Genomic DNA, 19,114 nt, shown 5'->3' with positions numbered 1-19,114 from the left:
AGCTACCATATGGTCCCATGGATAGGCCAGCTAGGGCTGACTGGACCTTCTTAGGACTTAAAGCCAAAGGTTAGAACGGATTTAAAAACCCACAGGGGGTATATAAGAGTATAGTAGCATGTTGGGTATTTGAGCTGTATATGAAGAACAGATTGTGTTATGTTAGTTTGGTGGATTTTGTTTGTTTTTTTAAGTAGTCCTTTTTCTTCTACTCCATGGGTTGGCAAATGTTCTGAAAAGGACCAGATAGTAAATATTTTAGCTTTTGCAGGCCACAGGGTCTCTGTTAGTATAACTCAATTCTGCCATTGTACAGTGTACAAAAGCTGCTGTGGATAATAGTTGAACAACAAATGGGTGTGGCTATGTTTCAATAAAACTTTAGTTACAAAAACCAATGGCAGAAAGGATTTGACCCTGTGGGCTGTAGTTTGCCAACCCTGTTCTGGTATAATAAGGATCGTGAGACACAACTATATTAAAGATAAATACAGGTATTTTATTTGGGAAGGTTTGGGAAGAGTTCTTGAGAATCTGTCTACCTTTGGTTACTTTTAATACTAGACACATGGTCAAGGAAAAAACTGGCCACAAATGGTAGTAATGGTGAGGACATTCTGAACCACAGCTGAATGTGCCTGTTTCTGGCTATTGCAGTGACATTTTACGAATGGATTCCACCAATGCGGATGCTCTGTATGTACGAGGTCTTTGCCTTTATTATGAAGATTGTATTGAGAAGGCAGTTCAGTTTTTTGTGCAGGCTCTCAGGATGGCTCCTGACCATGAGAAGGCCTGCATCGCTTGCAGAGTAAGTTCTAGGGACCAAATCTGGGTGGGAAAGAAAGCTTCCTTTTGGGGCCTTTTAAGATGGTTAGAGTGAAAGGTTTTAGAATCACAAGGAACGTTGAGCTTCTCGTCTCACTTTGTAAGGATACTTGGTCTTCATTAGAAATGATTTCAGTGCCGGGTGCTTTGGCTCATGCCTGTAATCCTAGCACTCTGGGAGGCTGAGGCAGGAGAATCGTTTGAGCTCAAAAATTGGAGACCAGCCTGAGCAAGAGCAAGACCCTGTCTCTATCAAAAATAGAAAAATCAGCTGGGTGTGGTGGTGCGCACCTGTGGTCCTAGCTACTTGGGAGGCTGAGGCAGGAGGATCGTTTGAGCCTGGGAGTTTGAGGTTGCAGTGAGCTAGGCTGATGCCAGGTACTCATCTCTCAAAAAAAAAAAAAAAAAGAAAGAAAGAAAGAGGGGAGGGAAAGAAGGAGGGAGGAGGGATGATTGATTTCAGGAGCACTTTTATTTACCTAAAGGTAAATGTGATCATGTAGGATTAGATCCTTATAATAAATGGGTTTTTTTGTCTTTTTTTTCCCTTCAGTGCAGAAAGATAGTAATACTTGCCCTGGGGAGTGGAGGCAAGCCCTGGATAACATAGGTTTCATGGTGGTGGGTTTGGTTTGTTTTGTTTTGTTTTTGTTTTTGTTTTTTTGTTTTGTTTTGTTTTGTTTTTTGAGACAGAGTCTCCCTCTGTTGCCCGGGCTAGAGTGCCGTGGCGTCAGCCTAGCTCACAGCAACCTCAAACTCCTGGGCTCAAGCAATCCTTCTGCCTCAGCCTCCCGAGTAGCTGGGACTACAGGCATGTGCCACCATGCCCGGCTAATTTTTTTCTATGTATATTTTTATTTGTCCAAATCATTTCTTTCTATTTTTAGTAGAGATGGGGTCTCGCTCTTGCTCAGGCTGTTCTCAGACTCCTGACCTCGAGCGATCCACCCACCTCGGCCTCCCAGAGTGCTAGGATTACAGGTGTGAGCCACCGCGCCCGGCCTCATGGTATTTTTTGTAACTCTTGATTTCCCCCGTACACTCCATAGGAAGCACAAATGAGACCCGGTAGTAGGGCGGGGGGTGCTGTGTGATGCTAAACTACTGGAATTGAAGAACTTGAAAACAGACTCTGGCCTCTCTGTGCAGTGGTCTGAGGTTGTCTGGGTGTGAACTGACCTCCGTTACTTCTTTCTGTAGAATGCCAAAGCACTTAAAGCCAAGAAAGAAGATGGGAATAAAGCATTTAAGGAAGGAAATTACAAGCTAGCATATGAACTGTACACAGAAGCCCTGGGGATAGACCCCAACAATATAAAAACAAATGCTAAACTCTACTGTAATCGGGGTACGGTTAATTCCAAGGTAAGCACTTGGTCTCATTGTCGGGGCCTGTAGAGGTATTTTTAAGGGACATCAAATAGGTCTTGGGAAGTCTGCCCAATGAGGGTAAGCCAGATGAAAGAGGAAGAGTTGTTTTGGTTAATATCTCAGCTTGTTTGGAACTACCTTCTGAGTGGCAAGCTTTTCTCACTTCTGTGGAATTTGGGGGCACTTGAGGGGCAATTTGTAAGGATATTCTCACCTGTTCTTCAAGGTCCCTTTTTTGCAGTAAGAGAATGGCTAGGATAATTTTAGGCAACTATTGTTGCTGCTTTTTGCTTAAGCAAGTACTCGTTTATTTTTTAGGAGCAATGTGGAGGAAGAGTATGAAACAGGCTTAGTTTTCTTCTCCAGCGTAACTGATGGTGACTGTGCATGGCTGGAAATGGCCTGAGTACCCCTGTGGCCCTACATAGCATAAGAAACAAAAAGTAGGCTCCTTGCCCTTACAGAGTTCTAGCAGTTTAAAATCACAGTAATTCTGATCCTTCTGGTTGGCCTCTGGAAGAATGGAAGGCAGGAACCACCCTTATTATTTCTGTTTTGGTTGGGCACTAACATGGAGTGGTAGAGGTAGTTTATCCTTGCAGATAAGTATGTTTGGCTTGCATCACATTAAAAAAAAAACGAAAACCCAGTGTTTAATTTGTTGTCCCTATCCCCTAGTGACAAAGAACGAGAACCTAGTATGACTGTTAGGGGCCAGCATGACTGATCCTCTTAGAATGTGGAAGCCAGGCTCACAGCTTCTGGGCTCCCTCAATCACCAAAGATATGAAGTGTGACTGCTCTCTCTTTCCTGAAGCTTAGGAAACTAGATGATGCAATAGAAGACTGCACAAATGCAGTGAAGCTCGATGACACTTACATAAAAGCCTACTTGAGAAGAGCTCAGTGGTAAGTGCCTCTGGTGGGTTGGGGGAAGAGGGAGTTGCCATGGGCCTACCAGGGGAATTGCATTGTGGATGACAAAGCAGACCCAGGGATGTTGTGAGGTCATTTGGTCCTTCCCCCTGCCTCTAGGTGGGATTGTTCCAGCCCTAGACTATCTTTATAGACCTCCAGCGGAGGAGATTGCACAAGCTCCCTCAGTCTCCCATGCCTGTGTCTAACGCCCCTCACGGTCAGTAAGTTTCCTCTGATGCCTGACCCAAATTCCTTTTGTTAAAGTTTAAATCCATTTCCTTTGGAGATTTTATTTTGTGTTGTACACTTTTGCTCTAACTTGGCACAGTGCTTGGCACATAGGTGCTCACTCAATAAATGTTTTGTTGAATGAATGTATGATGCTTAAAAGAGGAAGAAATAAAGTATCGCTTGGATATAGTTGAGAGTTGTACCTATCCTGTCTGTTCTGGACGAGGGAAGACAATCTTACGGTTGGAATGGATTTAATCCGGCTCAGCCTCCCAGCAGTATAAGGAAGATCCTTTTGAAATATCCTGGATCAGTAGTCTGGGCTTGAGTGTTTTGAGTGGAGGGGATGCCCTGTCTAACAAGGTGTTTTATGAGCCAGAATATGCCTACTCCCAATGCCCACATTTGCCCCAGAGGCAGGGTGCTCCCCAGCAGACTTGTTCATCTTACTCTTGGACCCACCAGACAGTTTTCTCCATACAGGAATATTAACAAGGGCCAAGAGGTCTCTCAGAAATCCATCTCTTCTTATTTCAGATTATTCTCCTGGCAGAGAAAACCTTCCTGTCTTTAAAGTTCCCAAAGGAAGACATATTTGTTGTATAGCAATCCTCCAACACCTGCTCCATTTCTTATTATGAAATGTCATCTCTAAAGAACAGGTGCTAGGCCAGGTGTGGTGGCTCACGCCTGTAATCCTAGAACTCTGGGAAGCTGAGGTGGGAGGATTGCTTGAGTTCAGGAGTTCAAGACCAGCCTGAGCAAGAGCAAGATCCTGTCTCTACTAAAAATAGAAAAATTAGCCAGGCGTCATGACGGGCGCCTATAGTCCCAGCTACTTGGGAGGCTGAGGCAGGAGGATCACTTTAGCCCAGGAGTTTGAGGCTGCAGTGAGCTATGATGATACCACTGCACTTTACCCAGGGTGACAGAGCAAGATTCTGTCTCAAAAAAAAAAAAAGCAGGTGCTATTATTGATGTCTGATGAGCCAGTAATTTAAGCTGCCCCATCTCATCAGTGTTACAGAATATCTTATGGACTACCTCCTATTTAGTTTTCCCAAAATTACCTCACTTAAAATAGGAAAACTGCTAAGTGTGGTGTTTTTGTTTTTTTTTTTTTTTTAGTGAATTTCTAAGTAGATGATTAAGTCTGTCCAACAGAAACATACATGGAATTGTATCATAGAGATTCTGTGAGACCAACCATCAGTCATTCCATCTTTGCCCCTGGCAGACAAAAGTGGAAGCTTTGGAATACAAAAGAGCACCCTTTGACCCAGCTAAAGGCTGTTTTTAACAGATGCAAAATGCTATATAAATGAAGGTGTTTGCTGCAATTTTATCTACAATAATCCCCTAAATGTCTAGTGGAAGGAGTAGCTAGATACGTGCTACTACCGTATTAGCTCAGGGGAATGCTCTGTAGTGCTTGAACCTAGAGTGGAAGGAGAACAGAAAATTCTTGATTTGCTAGGAGAATAATTGAATAGAGAATTATTTTCTTCCTTTATGTATAATAAACAAAAATCAGGAATTGCTTTGAAATCAACTTCTTCCTGGTAGAAACAGAACTATCGTTGGAGTGGCTCTTCCTCTGAAATGCTGCCACATGGGGACAACGTGCACTGTTTAGTGCAATTGGCTGTTTGGCAACAGTCCCCTAAAGCAGCTGGGATTGGCAAGAAGCACTAGAGATGAGCTCAGGCCACAGCCTTACCAGGGGCCTGACCACTGTCCCCATGTGCCTCAACTTATCCCTAAAGTTGAGGAGATGCCAAGTGTTTGTGGCATCTCCTATCGTGAGCTAGAGTTCTCCCTTTTTCCTTAAAGCCCAGCTTGCTTTTCTACTGTTTCTTCAACTTTTTAAAAATTTTAAAATGTTAGGATATCCTTGAATTTTAAAAAGTATGAAGTAAAAGCGCAAATCACTGTCGTGTGCCTTGTTTAATACATTACATGTGGGCCTGGAAAGTTTATCAGGGTTAATCGTTTGTCACATCACTCTACACCCAGGGCTATCAGTTACCAATATTTTTACTTCAAATTATATTACATTTCATTCTGTAAATTGGTTCTCTGAGCTCCAGTAGCGTTTGTGTCCTATGTTTGCAGGGCTTTGGGTTTTTAAAGTCATAAATCAAAATGTTGCCAGAAAATCAGATACACTTAAGATGTTGGACTTCGCCTTTACCAGCCACTTTGGTAGCACTCTCCTGCCCTAGCCTCTAAGGCTGGTGGGGGTCTGTGATGGGCTTGTGGGGTAGCAGTGTAATAAGTTGAATCTGTTGTGTAGCATCTAGGTGCATTACATGATCACTTCCCTTTCCCCAGCTGATGGTGAAACTCCTGCCACAGTCTGTTTAATTAGTAGGCCACTCTTGGTGCCAGTGATCTTATCAAGACATGGAAAATGCCATTTGCTTCTGTACAAGAGACACTTAAAGGGTCTGGCAATCAGCCTGTCGAGCTAGATCCCTCCCAGCTTGAGCCAGGGCCCCCTCCTTTTTTGTGCTGCCAAAATAGAAGCAAACCTGTCTTTAGAGTCTCCTTTTCTTTCTCATTTACCAACATTTCCTAAATTCATTGGTCTTAATGGAAGCATTTGCCAGCAGCTACCACCGTGAACTTGATCCTTCTAGTGGCTCACTAATCCCACTTCTACTCTGGATTAGAGCTAGCCCTGCATGTTTATGGCTCTGTAGGTTTCAAAGCTCTTTCACACCTATTTATCCCACTTGTGTTTCAATCTTGAGTAATCAAGTAGGCGCCTTCACATTGCCTTTCCTAAGATGGTCCAGATGCCTATTGGATGGCTGTGTCCGAAGGAACTTTTCCCCCTTGATTACTTTCTGCTCAGAGCTGAGCAATCACTTTGCTGGTTGGGTGCAAGTGCCTTGGGTCCTCTTTTTTTTTCCTTGAGGAACTGATAGCTGATTTTCTCTCACTGCTAAATTAAGGGCACCTGTTTCATGAAGCTTCTTACCAAAAATGTGTCTTGTTTGAGCCATGCCTCTTGCCCTAAAGTGATACTGAAGACCATTGCTATTTATGTCTGAGCACTGTATTGCCCTGTATTTCCTTCTCAGTTACATGGACACAGAACAATATGAAGAAGCAGTGCGGGACTATGAAAAAGTGTATCAGACAGAGAAAACAAAAGGTAAAGGAGTTGGGGAGCATTTGTTTCTCAGGGAACTGCATGGTCTTACTTGGTAGCTCCTGAAACTGGACATGAGGTGGTTTGATTCGGGGATCAGGGACCTACCTAGAGCCTGTCTGATCACCAGTTAGGAACAAGTGAGCAGAGATCCTGGGGAAGAACAAGAGGCACCTATTTCCTGGTCCCAGATCCTCTCTTTCACTTTCACTTTTTTGTGTGTGTGATGAGACTAATGTGAGGAACCTCAAGTGTGAGTAGATTTTTTTCTAATCTCCAGAAGAAAGTACCATAAAAGCCCCTGGCATGGTTAACAGGGCTAAGTCCCAGGCAGGGGGCTGGGACTGGGCAAGGGAAACCAGAATCAGATTTGTCCATTGATGCCAGATGTCTCCCTCTAGAACACAAACAGCTCCTAAAAAATGCGCAGCTGGAACTAAAGAGGAGTAAGAGGAAAGATTACTACAAGATTCTGGGAGTGGACAAAAATGCTTCTGAGGATGAGATCAAGAAAGCTTATCGGAAACGGGCCTTGATGCATCATCCAGGTAGAGCTGGTGGGGGCGGGGACTTAGTGGGAAGAACCTGCAGGGCAGGCCCACTGCAAAAATCAGTCCAGAGGGGAAGCCTTGGAGAGCTGCTTCAGCTCGGAATAAGGTATTGCAGAGTTCGGTGCCCTCCAAATTTTGGGAAGTACCAAATTCCAAAATCAGGTGTAAAGTGATTTTTCTCTCAAACTTTGTTTTCTTGAGACTCTGATTTCATCTGAGTTCTTCTTGTACTCCTCCCTTAGATCGGCACAGTGGAGCCAGTGCTGAGGTTCAGAAGGAGGAAGAGAAAAAGTTCAAGGAAGTTGGAGAGGCTTTTACTATCCTTTCTGATCCGAAGAAAAAGACTCGCTATGACAGTGGACAGGACCTGGATGAGGAGGGCATGAATATGGGCGGTAAGTTGGGGGCAGCCTGGGGTGAATCTGACAGCTATGGAATGTTAGAATTTTTTCTAAAGATACTCCAGAGAGAGAGCCTGTATGTAAGTAGTGATGTGCATAGATTTGTAAAGCATTCCCTTGAGGTGAGGCACTGTGTTGGGTGCTGGAGACAACAAACATGAATCAAATAGGTTCCCTGACCTCCAGGAACCCACTGTCTAGGGGTTTGTGAACTTTGGCCCATGGGCCAAATCTGATCCCTGGTCCAAAACAGCCTAACAGACATGGAGTCAGACACATGCAATTAAGTGTAGCATTTTCACAGTGTGCAGAGTGGGCTCCAGGGAGGTGAGCACCAGCAAGGGAAGGCTTGGAAGTGCAGACAAGCGTGGCCCCTTTGGAGGTCTGCAAGAGGCTTCGTCTGTCTGGGAAGATAGAGGAGTAGGGTGCTAGAGGCAGGCGGTGGTGAGAGGTGAGGCTGGCAGGTAGCTGAATCAGATCTCAGAAGGCCATAAGGGCTGTGTGTGGTAAGGAATGTGGGCCTTTTACTATTAGCTGCAAGTTCTTTTTTACCCACCACAAAGTGTACACCTGCTGATGCTTATGTGTGTCATGCATTCCTGTAAACCCTCACAGATTTTAATTTCCCAATAAGTAAAGCACAGCTGTTGTCATTGTCATTGCTAATTGTTGGCTCAATCAGAGATAGTAGAGGCCCTGAACTGTGCACACCCTTTTTCTTCCACCAAGAAAATCTATTGGAATTTAAAATAAGAATGGCAATAGTGTCTAAATAATCCTGACTCCTCTTCAGGGTGGGGGTGAGGGAGGTACTTGTGTTTAGTAAACCTAAGTTCACCAGTAGTAAACATGTTGCTCTGCCTAGCAGTTGAGAAGAGCTGTAAGCAGGTAAAAGCTATTGGAAGAGTTTCAAGTAGGGGTGTTATGGACCCACTTTTGGATCTAGAAATATATTTGTGATGGAGGTGGGAGAGGGGTGAAGGAGGAAGACGAAACAGGGAGGCGAGCATTGGAGGTCGCCATCGGGAGGTAGGGGGGTAGGCTCGGCAGGAGGGGGCTGCTCAGATGTGTTGGGGAGAGAGCAAGGCCTCAGTAGAGAGTGACTTTGGCATGGCTGACTGATTGGGTCATTCACTGAGCCAGGGATCCCAGGAAGATGTGCAGGCACAGAAATTCGATTTTGGACACACTATGGCCGTGGGATCACCTGGTGATCAGTCCTTCTGTGCAGCTTAGGAAGTAGTTGGGGCTGAGCCATCAGACCTGCTGGGCCAGGGAAAGAGTGCAGCGCTGGAGTCAGGAGTTGGAATTTCCAGTCCTGCTGCTTTCGCTGGCCTTGTGATTTTGGGCAAGCTACTTGAACTCCCAGCGTATATTTTGTTCAGTATAACAAATATATATATTGGGATTAATACCCTCACAAATTTTTAATCCGATTAAATGTTACGATGTATTCAAAGTACCCAGCACTGTGATTAGAACCTAATAGGTACTTAATAAATCATAGTAATTTTTTCTGGCATGCAGTCTAGACAGAGTAACAGACATGGAATCAAATACAGTAAATCATAGATCTTGTTCTTATATTTACTTTTGGGAGCATTTAAGTGATAGGTTTTAACCTTTTTGGTAGCAGCTTCAGCATTCTAGGGCGACCATGTGGGGAAGGTTTTGTATCAGTAAGTGCAAATGGCCGAGCCACGTGGGCTGGGCCGAGGCGGCTTTCCTTTCGTATCACACTTGGAAGGAGAAGGGAACGTGTCCTAGGAGTGAGACCAAGTAGCATGTTTTGCCTAGGGCAGGCACAGTTGAAGTGTTGGGAAAGGAGTGAGACTATCTGGGAAAGCTTTGGAGACCCATTCTCAGTGTCATCAGTTCTTCAAACACTTCTGAGGTTTTTCACCTTTTTGTCTCTTTTGTGTTACTTATCCTGCTCCACAGATTTTGACGCGAACAATATCTTCAAGGCATTCTTCGGCGGTCCTGGGGGCTTCAGCTTTGAAGGTGGGTATGCCTGCTGTTCTTGGGAGTTCCCAGATCACAAGCCAATACTGAGGCAGCTCTTTGGGAGTCAGAGGAATCCATAAGTGGGGACAGCTAGATTCTCACCTAGCAGGGCATCTATCCATTCAGCTGTTGCCGAGGATGAAGGGAGGTCCCAGGCACACCCTGCCTTGGGACCATTGGCACCACATCTCTGCAGGGTCAGGGAGGTGTCTCTAAGCTGCCTGGTACCGAGGCTTCTCTGCGAGAGTGAAGTTGTTCAGAAGCTGCACAAGTAATGTGGTCACGTGCTCCCCAGGGCCCAGACTGATACCCTTAGAGTTTCTGTGTTTGAGTTTGAAGCAGCCTTCCATGATCAGAGCAAAGTGATCTCCCCTGGAAAATCCAGAGCCAACTAACAAGCCCTTCTTTTCCCTTTCAGCATCTGGTCCAGGAAATTTCTTTTTTCAGTTTGGCTAATGAAGGACAAGCACCCAGAACCCAGAAAATGCAGTCACTCAGTTTAACCTTGAATGTGGACACAATTCACCTCCTCCCATGTCTCCGTGTACTTAGAGCAGTTTCATTTTCTTGGTTGGATACCCCGTGTCCGTGTGAGTGGGGTGAAGGAAAGGGAGCCAGTGCCGAAGACTGCGGGTAGGGGAGGGAGGCGGGGGGTGGACAGGGAGGCAGCTTGTGAATTTTTGTTTTACTGTTTAACTTTATTAAAAAAGGAAAAAAAAGAATAAAATGTTTTGACCCTTTCTGGCCCCTTTGCTCTGGCAGCTGCTTTGTGTCACTCCAGAGTCAGTGGGCCAGACCTGAGCGCCCAGCACGAAACTGATCCTAACACGGACTGAGGTTCAGCGAGCTGCCGCACAGGGCTGTGGGCACGTTGGGTCTGGAGGCCAGCGGGGTGCTGCTCCGGCGGGGTGCTGCTGCCTCTCCTGACCTGTCCGGCATGTGAGGACAGAGCAGGCCCTGGGTGTGCTGCTGAGCCCAGACTTCCGTCATGGAGGAAGTGAGTTCAGAAAGCAGCTGGGGCCCCAGAATGCACTAGAAGCTGTGTGTCCAAAGCTCACACATGAGCACAGGTGGGTGCTCACCTAGACAGGGCTGTTTACTTACATAGGTTCTCACAGTTCTTGTTACCGCTGTGGGCTTGAGGGAGGTGGAGAGGAGGATGAAATCCGGCCCCCTGGCCCCCAGACCCTTTCACAGTGGGACGGGCAGCCGCAGAGCCCTAGTCTCTCCGACATTAGGTGAGTAAAAACACCATTCCTGGCAAACGCCCTTGCCTGCCTTCTCCACTGGTTTCCCTTTCTGCACGTGGGAGGCAAGCCGGGCAAGGAGGCAGTGGCGGGCACCATGCTTTTCAGTCAAGCTTGGTGCTCAAAGTAAGTAACCTTTGGAGTTCTAGGCAGAGACATTTGAGGCTTTGCCTGAAGCTTAGATCTTTGTCCTTTGGTAGTAGAGATGGCCAGGGAAAAAACTTACGAGTTCTCTTCTGAGCTCCTATGCCTTTCTTTCCAGTCTTCCCTCTTTGGTGCCTAGGCCATGGTGAAATGCTACGGCTGGTCAGGCCTGGGAAGTCCACATGTGGCTGTCTAGGCCTCTGCGGGCCTGGACCTCTAGAATGTTAGGTCTCGTCTTGTGCTTGAAGTAGCCCTGACGTGAAAGTGGCCTTCCCTAGCGAACTGGGGAAAACCTGCACTAGGAACTTGGGGTCTTGCTGAGAAATCTTCCTTAGGAGATTGGGCTGGGGACACCTGTGGGCCTGGTGCCCTAGTTAATGGGGGACGAGAGGCTTTGTGCTCCACATCCCTCATAGCCAGCCAACCCCCACCTTCTGCATGAGTCTAAGGCCAGGCTCTCTCTTTTCTGCCTCCTCATGAAAGCCAACACTGTTCAGCTGCCCAACCTCACCACAGCTGTGCCCAGCCAGCAGAGGGGAGACAGGACCGATGGCCCCAAGCTGAGGGACAAAGCCAGCGCTAATACACCAAGCGCTAGCCCCAGGAAAGACTGAGCTGGGCACAGAAGGTTGAGAGAGACTGCACACAGCTAGGATTAACATGATTTATTTCATTATCAGTCTTACAAGTTGCTGAGGTTGGGCAAAGCCAGGATAGTAACTTAAATCCGAAGCACTTTCAAGTGACAGTCTGATTAGCAAGGCCCTGTTACTGAGCAGAAGACAGTGGAAGGCACCCCGGGAACCACAGCACAGGTAGCAGTGTTAAACACCCCTCCCGAGAGGCAGCAGGTGGGCCTTGGCCCTTACCAGCTAGGGGTCCACTCCAGTGGCTCTTGGTACCCACCAGCCCCCTTTAGAGGAGGCCAGAAGCCTCCAGAGGCACCATGGAGGCAGGAAGGGCTGGGCAGACAGCAGACGGGAGCTTCCTCACCAACATGCTGCCTCTGGCCACGATCTCCCCATCCACACAGCAGAGCCACGCCCCTGGGATCTTCCTGGATGAGACCAGCAGCCAGCCTGGGACGTGGCTGCTCATGCTTGTTCTGTTTTCTTCCCTAGTTATCAAACTATTACCTAGTTATGGTGTGAAGGAAGGGACGGACTTAGGACCAAAGGTGGGAGGTAAACCCCTTTTCCTACCCTGCTAAATAGCCCCAGCCTTCCTGGGCGTACACTGGTTAAGAAATGGGATCAAAGCCACCACCAGGGTTTCCACGGCGGTGGAGAACTCCCCGCAGCCCTACTGCCTTTTGCCTCGAGTCAGCAGGGTTTACGCAGCTAAGGTGTCTGTCAGAGGAGCGGTCCTGGGCTAGGGGCTGGGCTCAGGGTTCTGGTTGCAGCTCCAGGCCCAGCCCAGCCCGTCAGCTTTGGTCCAGGGTCCTGAATGGTACCTACCCACTCACATTGTGTTGAGAGCTTGAGCATTGGGAGCGGGGGCGAGTTATTTTACAAGTTTGTAAAAAGTTGTAGGTTAACTTTGAGTAAAAAAAAAGACTCAAAAATTAAGCAGAGGGTCTGTTTCCCTCTCCTCCCCTTCCCTTCTAAAGCGCAAGGGGCCTGCAGTGGTGAGGACACTCATATGATGGTGCAGGACGGCATGGCACCCCCCTTCCGGCTGCCTTGCGTGGGCACAGGTTTGCCCTTCCCATAGTATCCCGTGAAGATGGCCCTGACCTCCATCTTCTTGGCCAGGTTCAGCATCCAGCGCCCACTGCCCAAGGAATAGAGCTTGCCCCGGCTTAGCTCACCCACCTCCTCGCCTCGGTTGCCCCCCTTCTCCTGCCGCACGATCTCCAAGAGGTCAAGGCCCGTCTGCACGGCCTCCACGTCAGCTGCACAGCCCAGAGTGATGTGGGCACGGCTCCCCCGGGGCAGGTTGTCAGAGGGGGTCTGCTTGTCCACGTCACTTGGCCACAACTGCAGCTCCTGCTCACTCAGCTCCACCCGAGCCCCAGTCGTCTTGGGTGTCACAAAGAGGGCAGAGATGGACAGCGTGAAGGCCTTGCAGTAAGATTTCTTCACCACCTGGGGAGAGAAAGAGGGGCCCAAGCTGCAGGTGGTGGCCTCTCAGAGGCAGCTGACCAAGGGTGGGGTACTCCCGGGGAAGAAGAGGGGAAGGCTAACAAGCGAGCACGGCTGAGCAGAGGTCTTTGTTAAAGGCACCTCATCCACGAGCGTCTGCAGCATGCAGCCCGCCCCTGGGCACGGCTCGGCTGGAGTGAAAGCGCGTGCGCTCGGAGGCGGGGCGCCAGGGCTAAGGCCCGGCCTGCCAGTTCAGAGCCTAGCTCCCCAGTCAAGCTGCAGGGCTCCGTGGAGCAAGCTGTTCCACCTCTCGGTGCCTTGGTTTATTCACCTATAAAACAAGGATCATACCAGAGCCTACCTCAGAGTTAACTCGAGGGTGAAAGGAGCGAGTGTCCGGGCATACACAGCAGGCGCCATTACCGCTGCTCAGCTCACGCTGGGACCCAGGCAACACCCTTGCGACTCAGACATGCCCTTGATTGAAACACACTCTGTACACTTTGGTTTACATCTGATTCTTTGAGAAAGCCCATCTCTCCCATCTGACCATGAAAGCTTCTCTATTTTTGCTCACAGTCCTTTGTCCCAACAGTGCCTGGCATGTAACAGGTGCTCAATAAGCTAAATGAAGGAATGGGTGAAGTGGTGGCAGGTGTGAACGTGTTCGTTCATTCAACTATGCTAGGGAGCTGGGAACGGGGTGAACAAAACTAAAAACTCCTTTCCCTTGGGGAGCTTCCATTTGAGTGGGAGGAAACCAACGAACAAACCAGTAACATGGTTGTATTAGCCTAGGCAGAGGAGGGGGAGACGGGATCGGGGTCAGGGAAGGCCTCCCTAAGGCGGCGACACTGAAGGAGGTTGGAGACTCAGCTATGTGACTGAGCAACCGCCTGGTGTTTAAGGTCAGTGGCTACGGGCATAGGGTGCAGGCTGTGTGGTGCAGAAGGGTCTAGAACCCATATGCCAATAGGCTTCATATCCTATGACACTCCCTCACTTTGGGGCAAGACTAGGCCACAGACCTGGGGACAGGAACCTCTGCACCAGGCTCCCCAGGGGCAAGGGACTCCTAACCTTTGGAACTTAACACAGGCTCAGAAAGGCCAGAGTAGGAGCCCGCTGCCGACCAGCGTTCCCCTGGAACCTGCAGAAGGTAGAGGCACTCGGGGGCAGGCCTTGGGGATGAATGCACAGGCAGGCGGCACTGCCAGGGCAGGCGCCTTAGAATGGGCAACCGAGGTCTGTGCCACTAAGCCTGGGGGTGGGAGAGCTGCAGGAAGAGATGCCATTTTTCTTGAGCTGCTGTCTGGTTTCTGGTCCACACCTGGCACCAGCACCCATCTCCACCTACAGCCCGCTTGCCCTCCCCACCTCAGCTGGGTGTCCCTGGAGAAAACTCACATCCTGCTGGGCGTACTCCTCTGCCCCGGTGGCCTTCCCGTAGTCACAGAACTTGGTTGTGCAGTGCAGCACGCCTGGAGGTCTCTTCCCAAAATAGGTGACCAGGTCAATCTTCTCCCTGGACTCATTCCCAGAGATAACTGCAAGGAGAAAGCGGGTACAGTCAGGGCAGAGGAGCAGGGGCACACCGACATCCACCACCAAGAGATCGCAGGCCCAGAGGAAAAAACTCAGACATTAAGCACAAATTCGTGATCAATCCACTACAGTTCATTCATTCCTTAGTTGATTAAACTAGTGGCAACTTAAGAACTATAAAAAGTATTTAGGCCACACGAGGAAGCTCACACCTATAATCCCAGCACTTTGGGAGGCTGAGGTGGGAGGATTGTTTGAGGCCAGGTGTTCAAGACCAGCCTGGGGAACTGTGAGATCCTATCTTCACAACAAAAGAGAAAAAGTTAGCTGGGTGTGGTGGCGCATGCCTGTAGTCCCAGCTGCTCAGGAGGCTGAGGCAGGACGATCGCTGGAGCTCGGGAGTTTGAGGTTGCCGTGAGCTATGACGATGGCACTGCGCTCTAGCCCGGGTGACAGAATGAGACCCTGTCTCAAAAAGAAAAAAAAAAAAAAGCATTTACATTCCCTGGCTCTACATTGTGTAGATCTTTACATCTGGTCCCTAAACTCTAAGGTATGTGCAACCCAGGAATAGGTGGTACCTGGCAGGGGAACCCAAGATTCACCAGCATCACCTCTGAAAGGGGAAGGCAAGTCATGAAAAGTGGGGTGGAAAGAAAAAAAGAGGACTGGGAGCAATGTAGTAGGACAGAAAGAGCCAGAGAGAACACAGTTAACATCTCAGTCCTGTGCTTACTAGCCGTGTAGCCTGGGGCAAGTGACTGACCCTTATCTGTCAACCCCAGTATAGCAATTAGGGTGACCACATACCCTGATTTTCACAAGACCACCTGGGCAACTTAGTAACACCTCGTTTCACTCAGGGACCCATCTGGGGAAGTTACAAGGTCACCACAGTACACACCTCGCAGGCCTGTCTGGAGGATGACAGCCTCTGGAGGGCCCGGTGTAGGAAGGGTCTCAGGCTATAATGGGATGACATTATGTGGCAGACACGAAGAGGTGTGGAGTGTCTGTGATTCCAACTTCCAGACTCTGCCTGTGACCATCTTTGGAGTCATTAGATTTTTCCTGTTTATTCCCAGAGTTGAGTCCCTGCGAGGATCTCTTACCCTCCACAGGAGGGGAGGACCTCTACTCTGAGCCTTGTTCTTGGCCCATTAACGTTTCTCCTGCTGTAACTCAGGCTAGAAAAGGATTCCAGTTTTTCATGCATGGTAAAAGCAACTTTGAGTGGCAGTAACTCCAGGGCAGACAGCGCCACCGGCTCGGCCCAGGAGCTCTGCCTCTCAGAAGCTTTACAGAGAATTTGAGCTTTAGGAGCCGCGAAAAAAATTCCCTGAGAACTCACGCAAATTATCTGCTCCTGAACAACACAAGCTAATAAAGAAACATGGGAGGACTATGCCAAGCATGAAGATAATCTAAAATTGGGGAGAATCAGAAATGGCCTAAAGGCGTAGATGGATTAGACAGTGACGTTTCCCCAGTAGGCCACTGCAGGAGAATGAGAGCCACCAGGACCCTCCCTTATACTTAACCTACCCTGTCACTGGAACAAAGAGCCCTTGGCAGGACAGCACCCTGTAGGAGGGGACAGCCCAGGGCTCCAGCCCGCAAATCCCACATTCCTGCTGGGTCTGTTTTCCCATCTGGAAAGCAAGGGATTTTAGACTATGTATGAGCCATGGGATGCCACGTTACCCATGAGTACCCCAACTAGCCCAAGGCCTGGGAACTCTTCACCAGTCTAGGAACAATAGTACTAGTTTTCATTTTTTTGCAGCTTAGGATCCCATGTAATATTTTGTTTGGGAACATGGTTCTGCTGCTAAACATGAGTTTGCAAACACTAGACCAGATTCTCCCTGAAAGGTAGCATCATATGGTGACATATTTCTGTTACATAGTAAGCTGTTTTTCCTCCTTCCAAGGCTGGGCCAGTGGTCTACAGCCAGGCTGGGAGAGGGCAGCTGGGGAAGAGGGGGCCGGACGGAAGGAGCCGTGGAGGGAAGGTGCCTGGGAAGCATCTCCCCCTGTGCTCCCACTACCCAGGGCTGCCTCTGAAGCGCCAACTTGCTTCTGCCTCCTCCAGGTGGGCCTCATCTGCCTCCCCCAGCTGGCGCCCAATCCTTTGAGTACAAGGATGCACCGAACGCACACAGCACCCTGTGCCCAGCAAGTGGGCTTACAAATGAGGCTAACAGTGCAGGGGTTTAGTGTCCCTCCCCCTGCCCCCACCCCGCCACCTACAGTGTGGAAGCTCCTTCTTGAAGGCCTTGTGGTTCCCCAGCTCCTCCAGGAAGATCTGGCCAGCCTTGCGCAGGGCCTCAGAGCTCTTCTTGGTCAGGAACCAGCCGAAGTAGAGTGGCAGGAAGTCCTTCTCCAGCCCAGGCTTCAGCTTCTTCAGGTCATCGGCCGACAGCTGCCACTGGTTCTTCTCCTTGAGCTGGGCACAGTCCAGCCGCCACGCTGTCTTGGGCTCCACCAGCACCACCTGGTACTGGTACTGGTCGGCCATTTCAAAGAGCTGCTCCAGCCGTTCCCGCTCATGGTTGGTGTCATCTAGCACAAGAATTCTGATGTCCCGGCGTCGGCAGTAGGCAGCCAGTTCCTCATCAAGCCGCCTGTACTCCTCAGAGAAGGCTCCTCGAGCGCCAGGGGTGATCTTGTAAGCATCCGCAGACACCATCTTGGTGCCGTCACGGTACTTGTCTACGATGACCCGCGCCAGCGTGGACTTGCCACTTCCCGGCAGGCCACGCAGGATGAAGAGCGTCTTGCACTCGTGCAGGGTGGCCACCGTATCCTCATCCTGAAGGAAGGGAAACTGCAGCTCAGGCTTGTCCTTGGCCCCTGAGGATGACATTTTTCGGAAGAAGATCTTGGGCAGGAACGTGTGGCTCTTTCGGGAGAAGCCTCTGTTCTGCGTAAGGGAGGGAAGAGGAGGTGTCAGTCGGAGGTCAGTCTCGGGCACCCTGCCAGCCTTGCCCCCCGTCTCTGGCCTACTTGTGGCCACCTTCCCAGGCGGCGCAGTACTGGACTTTCTCTCCTTTTCCGTCCTTGAGTACCTGTCTGCTTCTGGTCGTGGAGGAAGGACAGGGAGGCTTGTCTGAAGCTCTCCTACACTCCTACTGTCCTCGTCTCAAGGATCACCCATTGCTGCCACCTCTAAAAGGAAACCGCGGAAGATGTGCTGGAGTGCATGCAGGGCAGGCCTGGAGTCTGCGGTTCTGGGACTGGCCCTAACTTTTATATTCTTGGCACCTATTAAGGACGTCCTCTTTGGGGGTGGGGGTCTCTGTGTCTGGGCCAAGCCACAGCTGCCCTGGCTCTGAGTGCAGAGAGAAGGGTGGGGGCAAAGAAGGGTTACCCCAAGACCGCCTCCCTTCCCCCAACAATGGCAGCAACAGATAATACTCTCTTGTCTGGGATGAGGGGACAATGGTCCCACAGAAGGGGTGGTGGGGGCAGGGCAGGCGAGCACTGGACAAAGGGCCTCATTCACTGCGCCTGCCACCTCCTCTTCTGCCCTCTCCCGGCCCCCCACAAAGTCGTGGTCTTTGTGCCTGCCCCAGGACCGGGCGGCACAGGGCACCTGCATTCAGGGTCCAGCTCTACCCACCACTTTGCTGTGTGTCAGCAGCACCTCTCTGAGCCACTTGTTTTCCTGCCTGCTAAAAGCCACCAGTAACAAGTCTTTACCGTAAACCGTCTCCTCCTCTAAACGCGCCCCGCCTCTCGCCAGCCTCGGCGGAGCTTAGCTGGCAAGTGGTTTAATCACACAGGGCCCTGGGCATGCGCAGGGGAAGGCGAGGACTGGCTGCCCCAGCTCGGGAGCAGCCTGGGGCGCGCTCGCTGGCTCCCCCAGGCCCACCCGCCAGCCAGGTCTCCCCAGGGAGCAGCATCTTCTGCAATTCCCGGGTCCCTTCCTCGTAAACGTCACCCTTTTCCTCCCCCAAGTCCCCCCTCTTCTCCCCTACCTTGGTGCTGCACTGGGGTCCCAAAACAGCTTGAACTCAAACCTGGAACCTCGGGTCCTCGTTTGCATGCCACTTCCCCCGAGAACCCCTAAATTACCCTTGTTTTCCGTTATGGTGCAACCCCAGTGCCCGGCCCGGGCCTCCCGCTCCCCTCCCGGCCTCCGCGCGTCTGCTCACCATGATGAGGAGGGGGCGCCACCTGCGCGGGCACGAGCTCTCCGGGCCGCCCGCCTGCGCGGAGGGACGCGGGAGTCTGGCGGTGGCGCGACCCCAAGCCGAGCCGCTTACATAGGTTGGGGGCGGGCCGGGGGCGGGGCGGACCCCTCAGCGCGCAGGCGCCGCGAACCGAAACCCAAAACTCGCGCCAGCTGGCCCCCAGCGCCGCGGCACACCTGGGGCGTGCTCCTTCCCGCCGCCGCCCGCAAGCTGGTCGGCTCCTTTCTTGTACGCGTCAATGAGGAACTCTTGAAATAGGCACCCACACGCTTCTCCGGCCCGCGCCGGTGGTTAAGCGAGTGAGGGAGGATCGTGCAATGTTGGATCCTGTCTTTAAATTTTGATATTTAATTCATCATGGACTCTTTGCATTAGATTTTTTTGTTTTGCAATATTGCATTAAAATATTTTTATCTTGCTAAGTTTGT

The 19,114-nt window shown here is 50.1% G+C and overlaps 2 protein-coding genes across 7 annotated transcripts in view; one reads left to right on the top strand and one right to left on the bottom strand.

Annotated features, from left to right (window-relative positions):
* Window positions 1-10,211, top strand: part of DNAJC7 (DnaJ heat shock protein family (Hsp40) member C7) — a 30,004-nt gene extending 19,793 nt beyond the window's left edge. For 3 of the 4 annotated variants that reach the window (XM_069482525.1, XM_069482528.1, XM_069482527.1), the window contains 8 exons: window positions 658-811; window positions 2,029-2,193; window positions 3,017-3,108; window positions 6,438-6,511; window positions 6,910-7,056; window positions 7,302-7,454; window positions 9,402-9,464; window positions 9,886-10,211. In XM_069482525.1, coding sequence (XP_069338626.1) covers window positions 658-811; window positions 2,029-2,193; window positions 3,017-3,108; window positions 6,438-6,511; window positions 6,910-7,056; window positions 7,302-7,454; window positions 9,402-9,464; window positions 9,886-9,923 — 886 coding nt within the window. In that variant the 3' untranslated portion in view covers window positions 9,924-10,211. The remainder of the gene's footprint in view (window positions 1-657; window positions 812-2,028; window positions 2,194-3,016; window positions 3,109-6,437; window positions 6,512-6,909; window positions 7,057-7,301; window positions 7,455-9,401; window positions 9,465-9,885) is intronic. The other variant, XM_069482526.1, reaches the window with a different exon arrangement.
* Window positions 10,212-11,899: 1,688 nt separating this feature from the next.
* On the bottom strand, window positions 11,900-19,113 carry CNP (2',3'-cyclic nucleotide 3' phosphodiesterase). Of its 3 annotated transcripts, none has more exons than XM_069482522.1 (4): window positions 18,648-19,113; window positions 16,741-17,413; window positions 14,350-14,489; window positions 11,900-12,945 (listed from the first exon to the last, which is right to left on the bottom strand). In XM_069482522.1, exons 1-4 carry the CDS (start codon window positions 18,648-18,650, stop codon window positions 12,496-12,498), a joined length of 1,266 nt encoding a protein of 421 aa, XP_069338623.1. In that variant the 5' UTR covers window positions 18,651-19,113; the 3' UTR covers window positions 11,900-12,495. The 3 variants fall into 3 exon arrangements, with proteins under 3 accessions (XP_069338623.1, XP_069338624.1, XP_069338625.1); XM_069482523.1 differs by having other exon boundaries at window positions 16,741-17,408; XM_069482524.1 differs by lacking the exon at window positions 18,648-19,113 and adding an exon at window positions 17,559-17,608.
* Window position 19,114: the final 1 nt, after the last annotated feature.

Source organism: Eulemur rufifrons, chromosome 9, assembly GCF_041146395.1.
Source record: "Eulemur rufifrons isolate Redbay chromosome 9, OSU_ERuf_1, whole genome shotgun sequence".
Classification (NCBI taxonomy): domain Eukaryota; kingdom Metazoa; phylum Chordata; class Mammalia; order Primates; family Lemuridae; genus Eulemur; species Eulemur rufifrons.
Note: the sequence above shows the minus strand (reverse complement) of the source record. Positions and strands in the feature narration are given on the sequence as shown.

Excerpts from the sequence above, each read along its gene's own strand:
- CNP (XM_069482522.1), bottom strand. Across the intron at positions 14,490-16,740 it reads CAAGAAGGAGCTTCCACACT|TTATCTCTGGGAATGAGTCC; the intron begins GTAGGTGGCGGG and ends TTCTCCTTGCAG. Across the intron at positions 12,946-14,349 it reads AGGAGTACGCCCAGCAGGAT|GTGGTGAAGAAATCTTACTG; the intron begins GTGAGTTTTCTC and ends TTCTCTCCCCAG.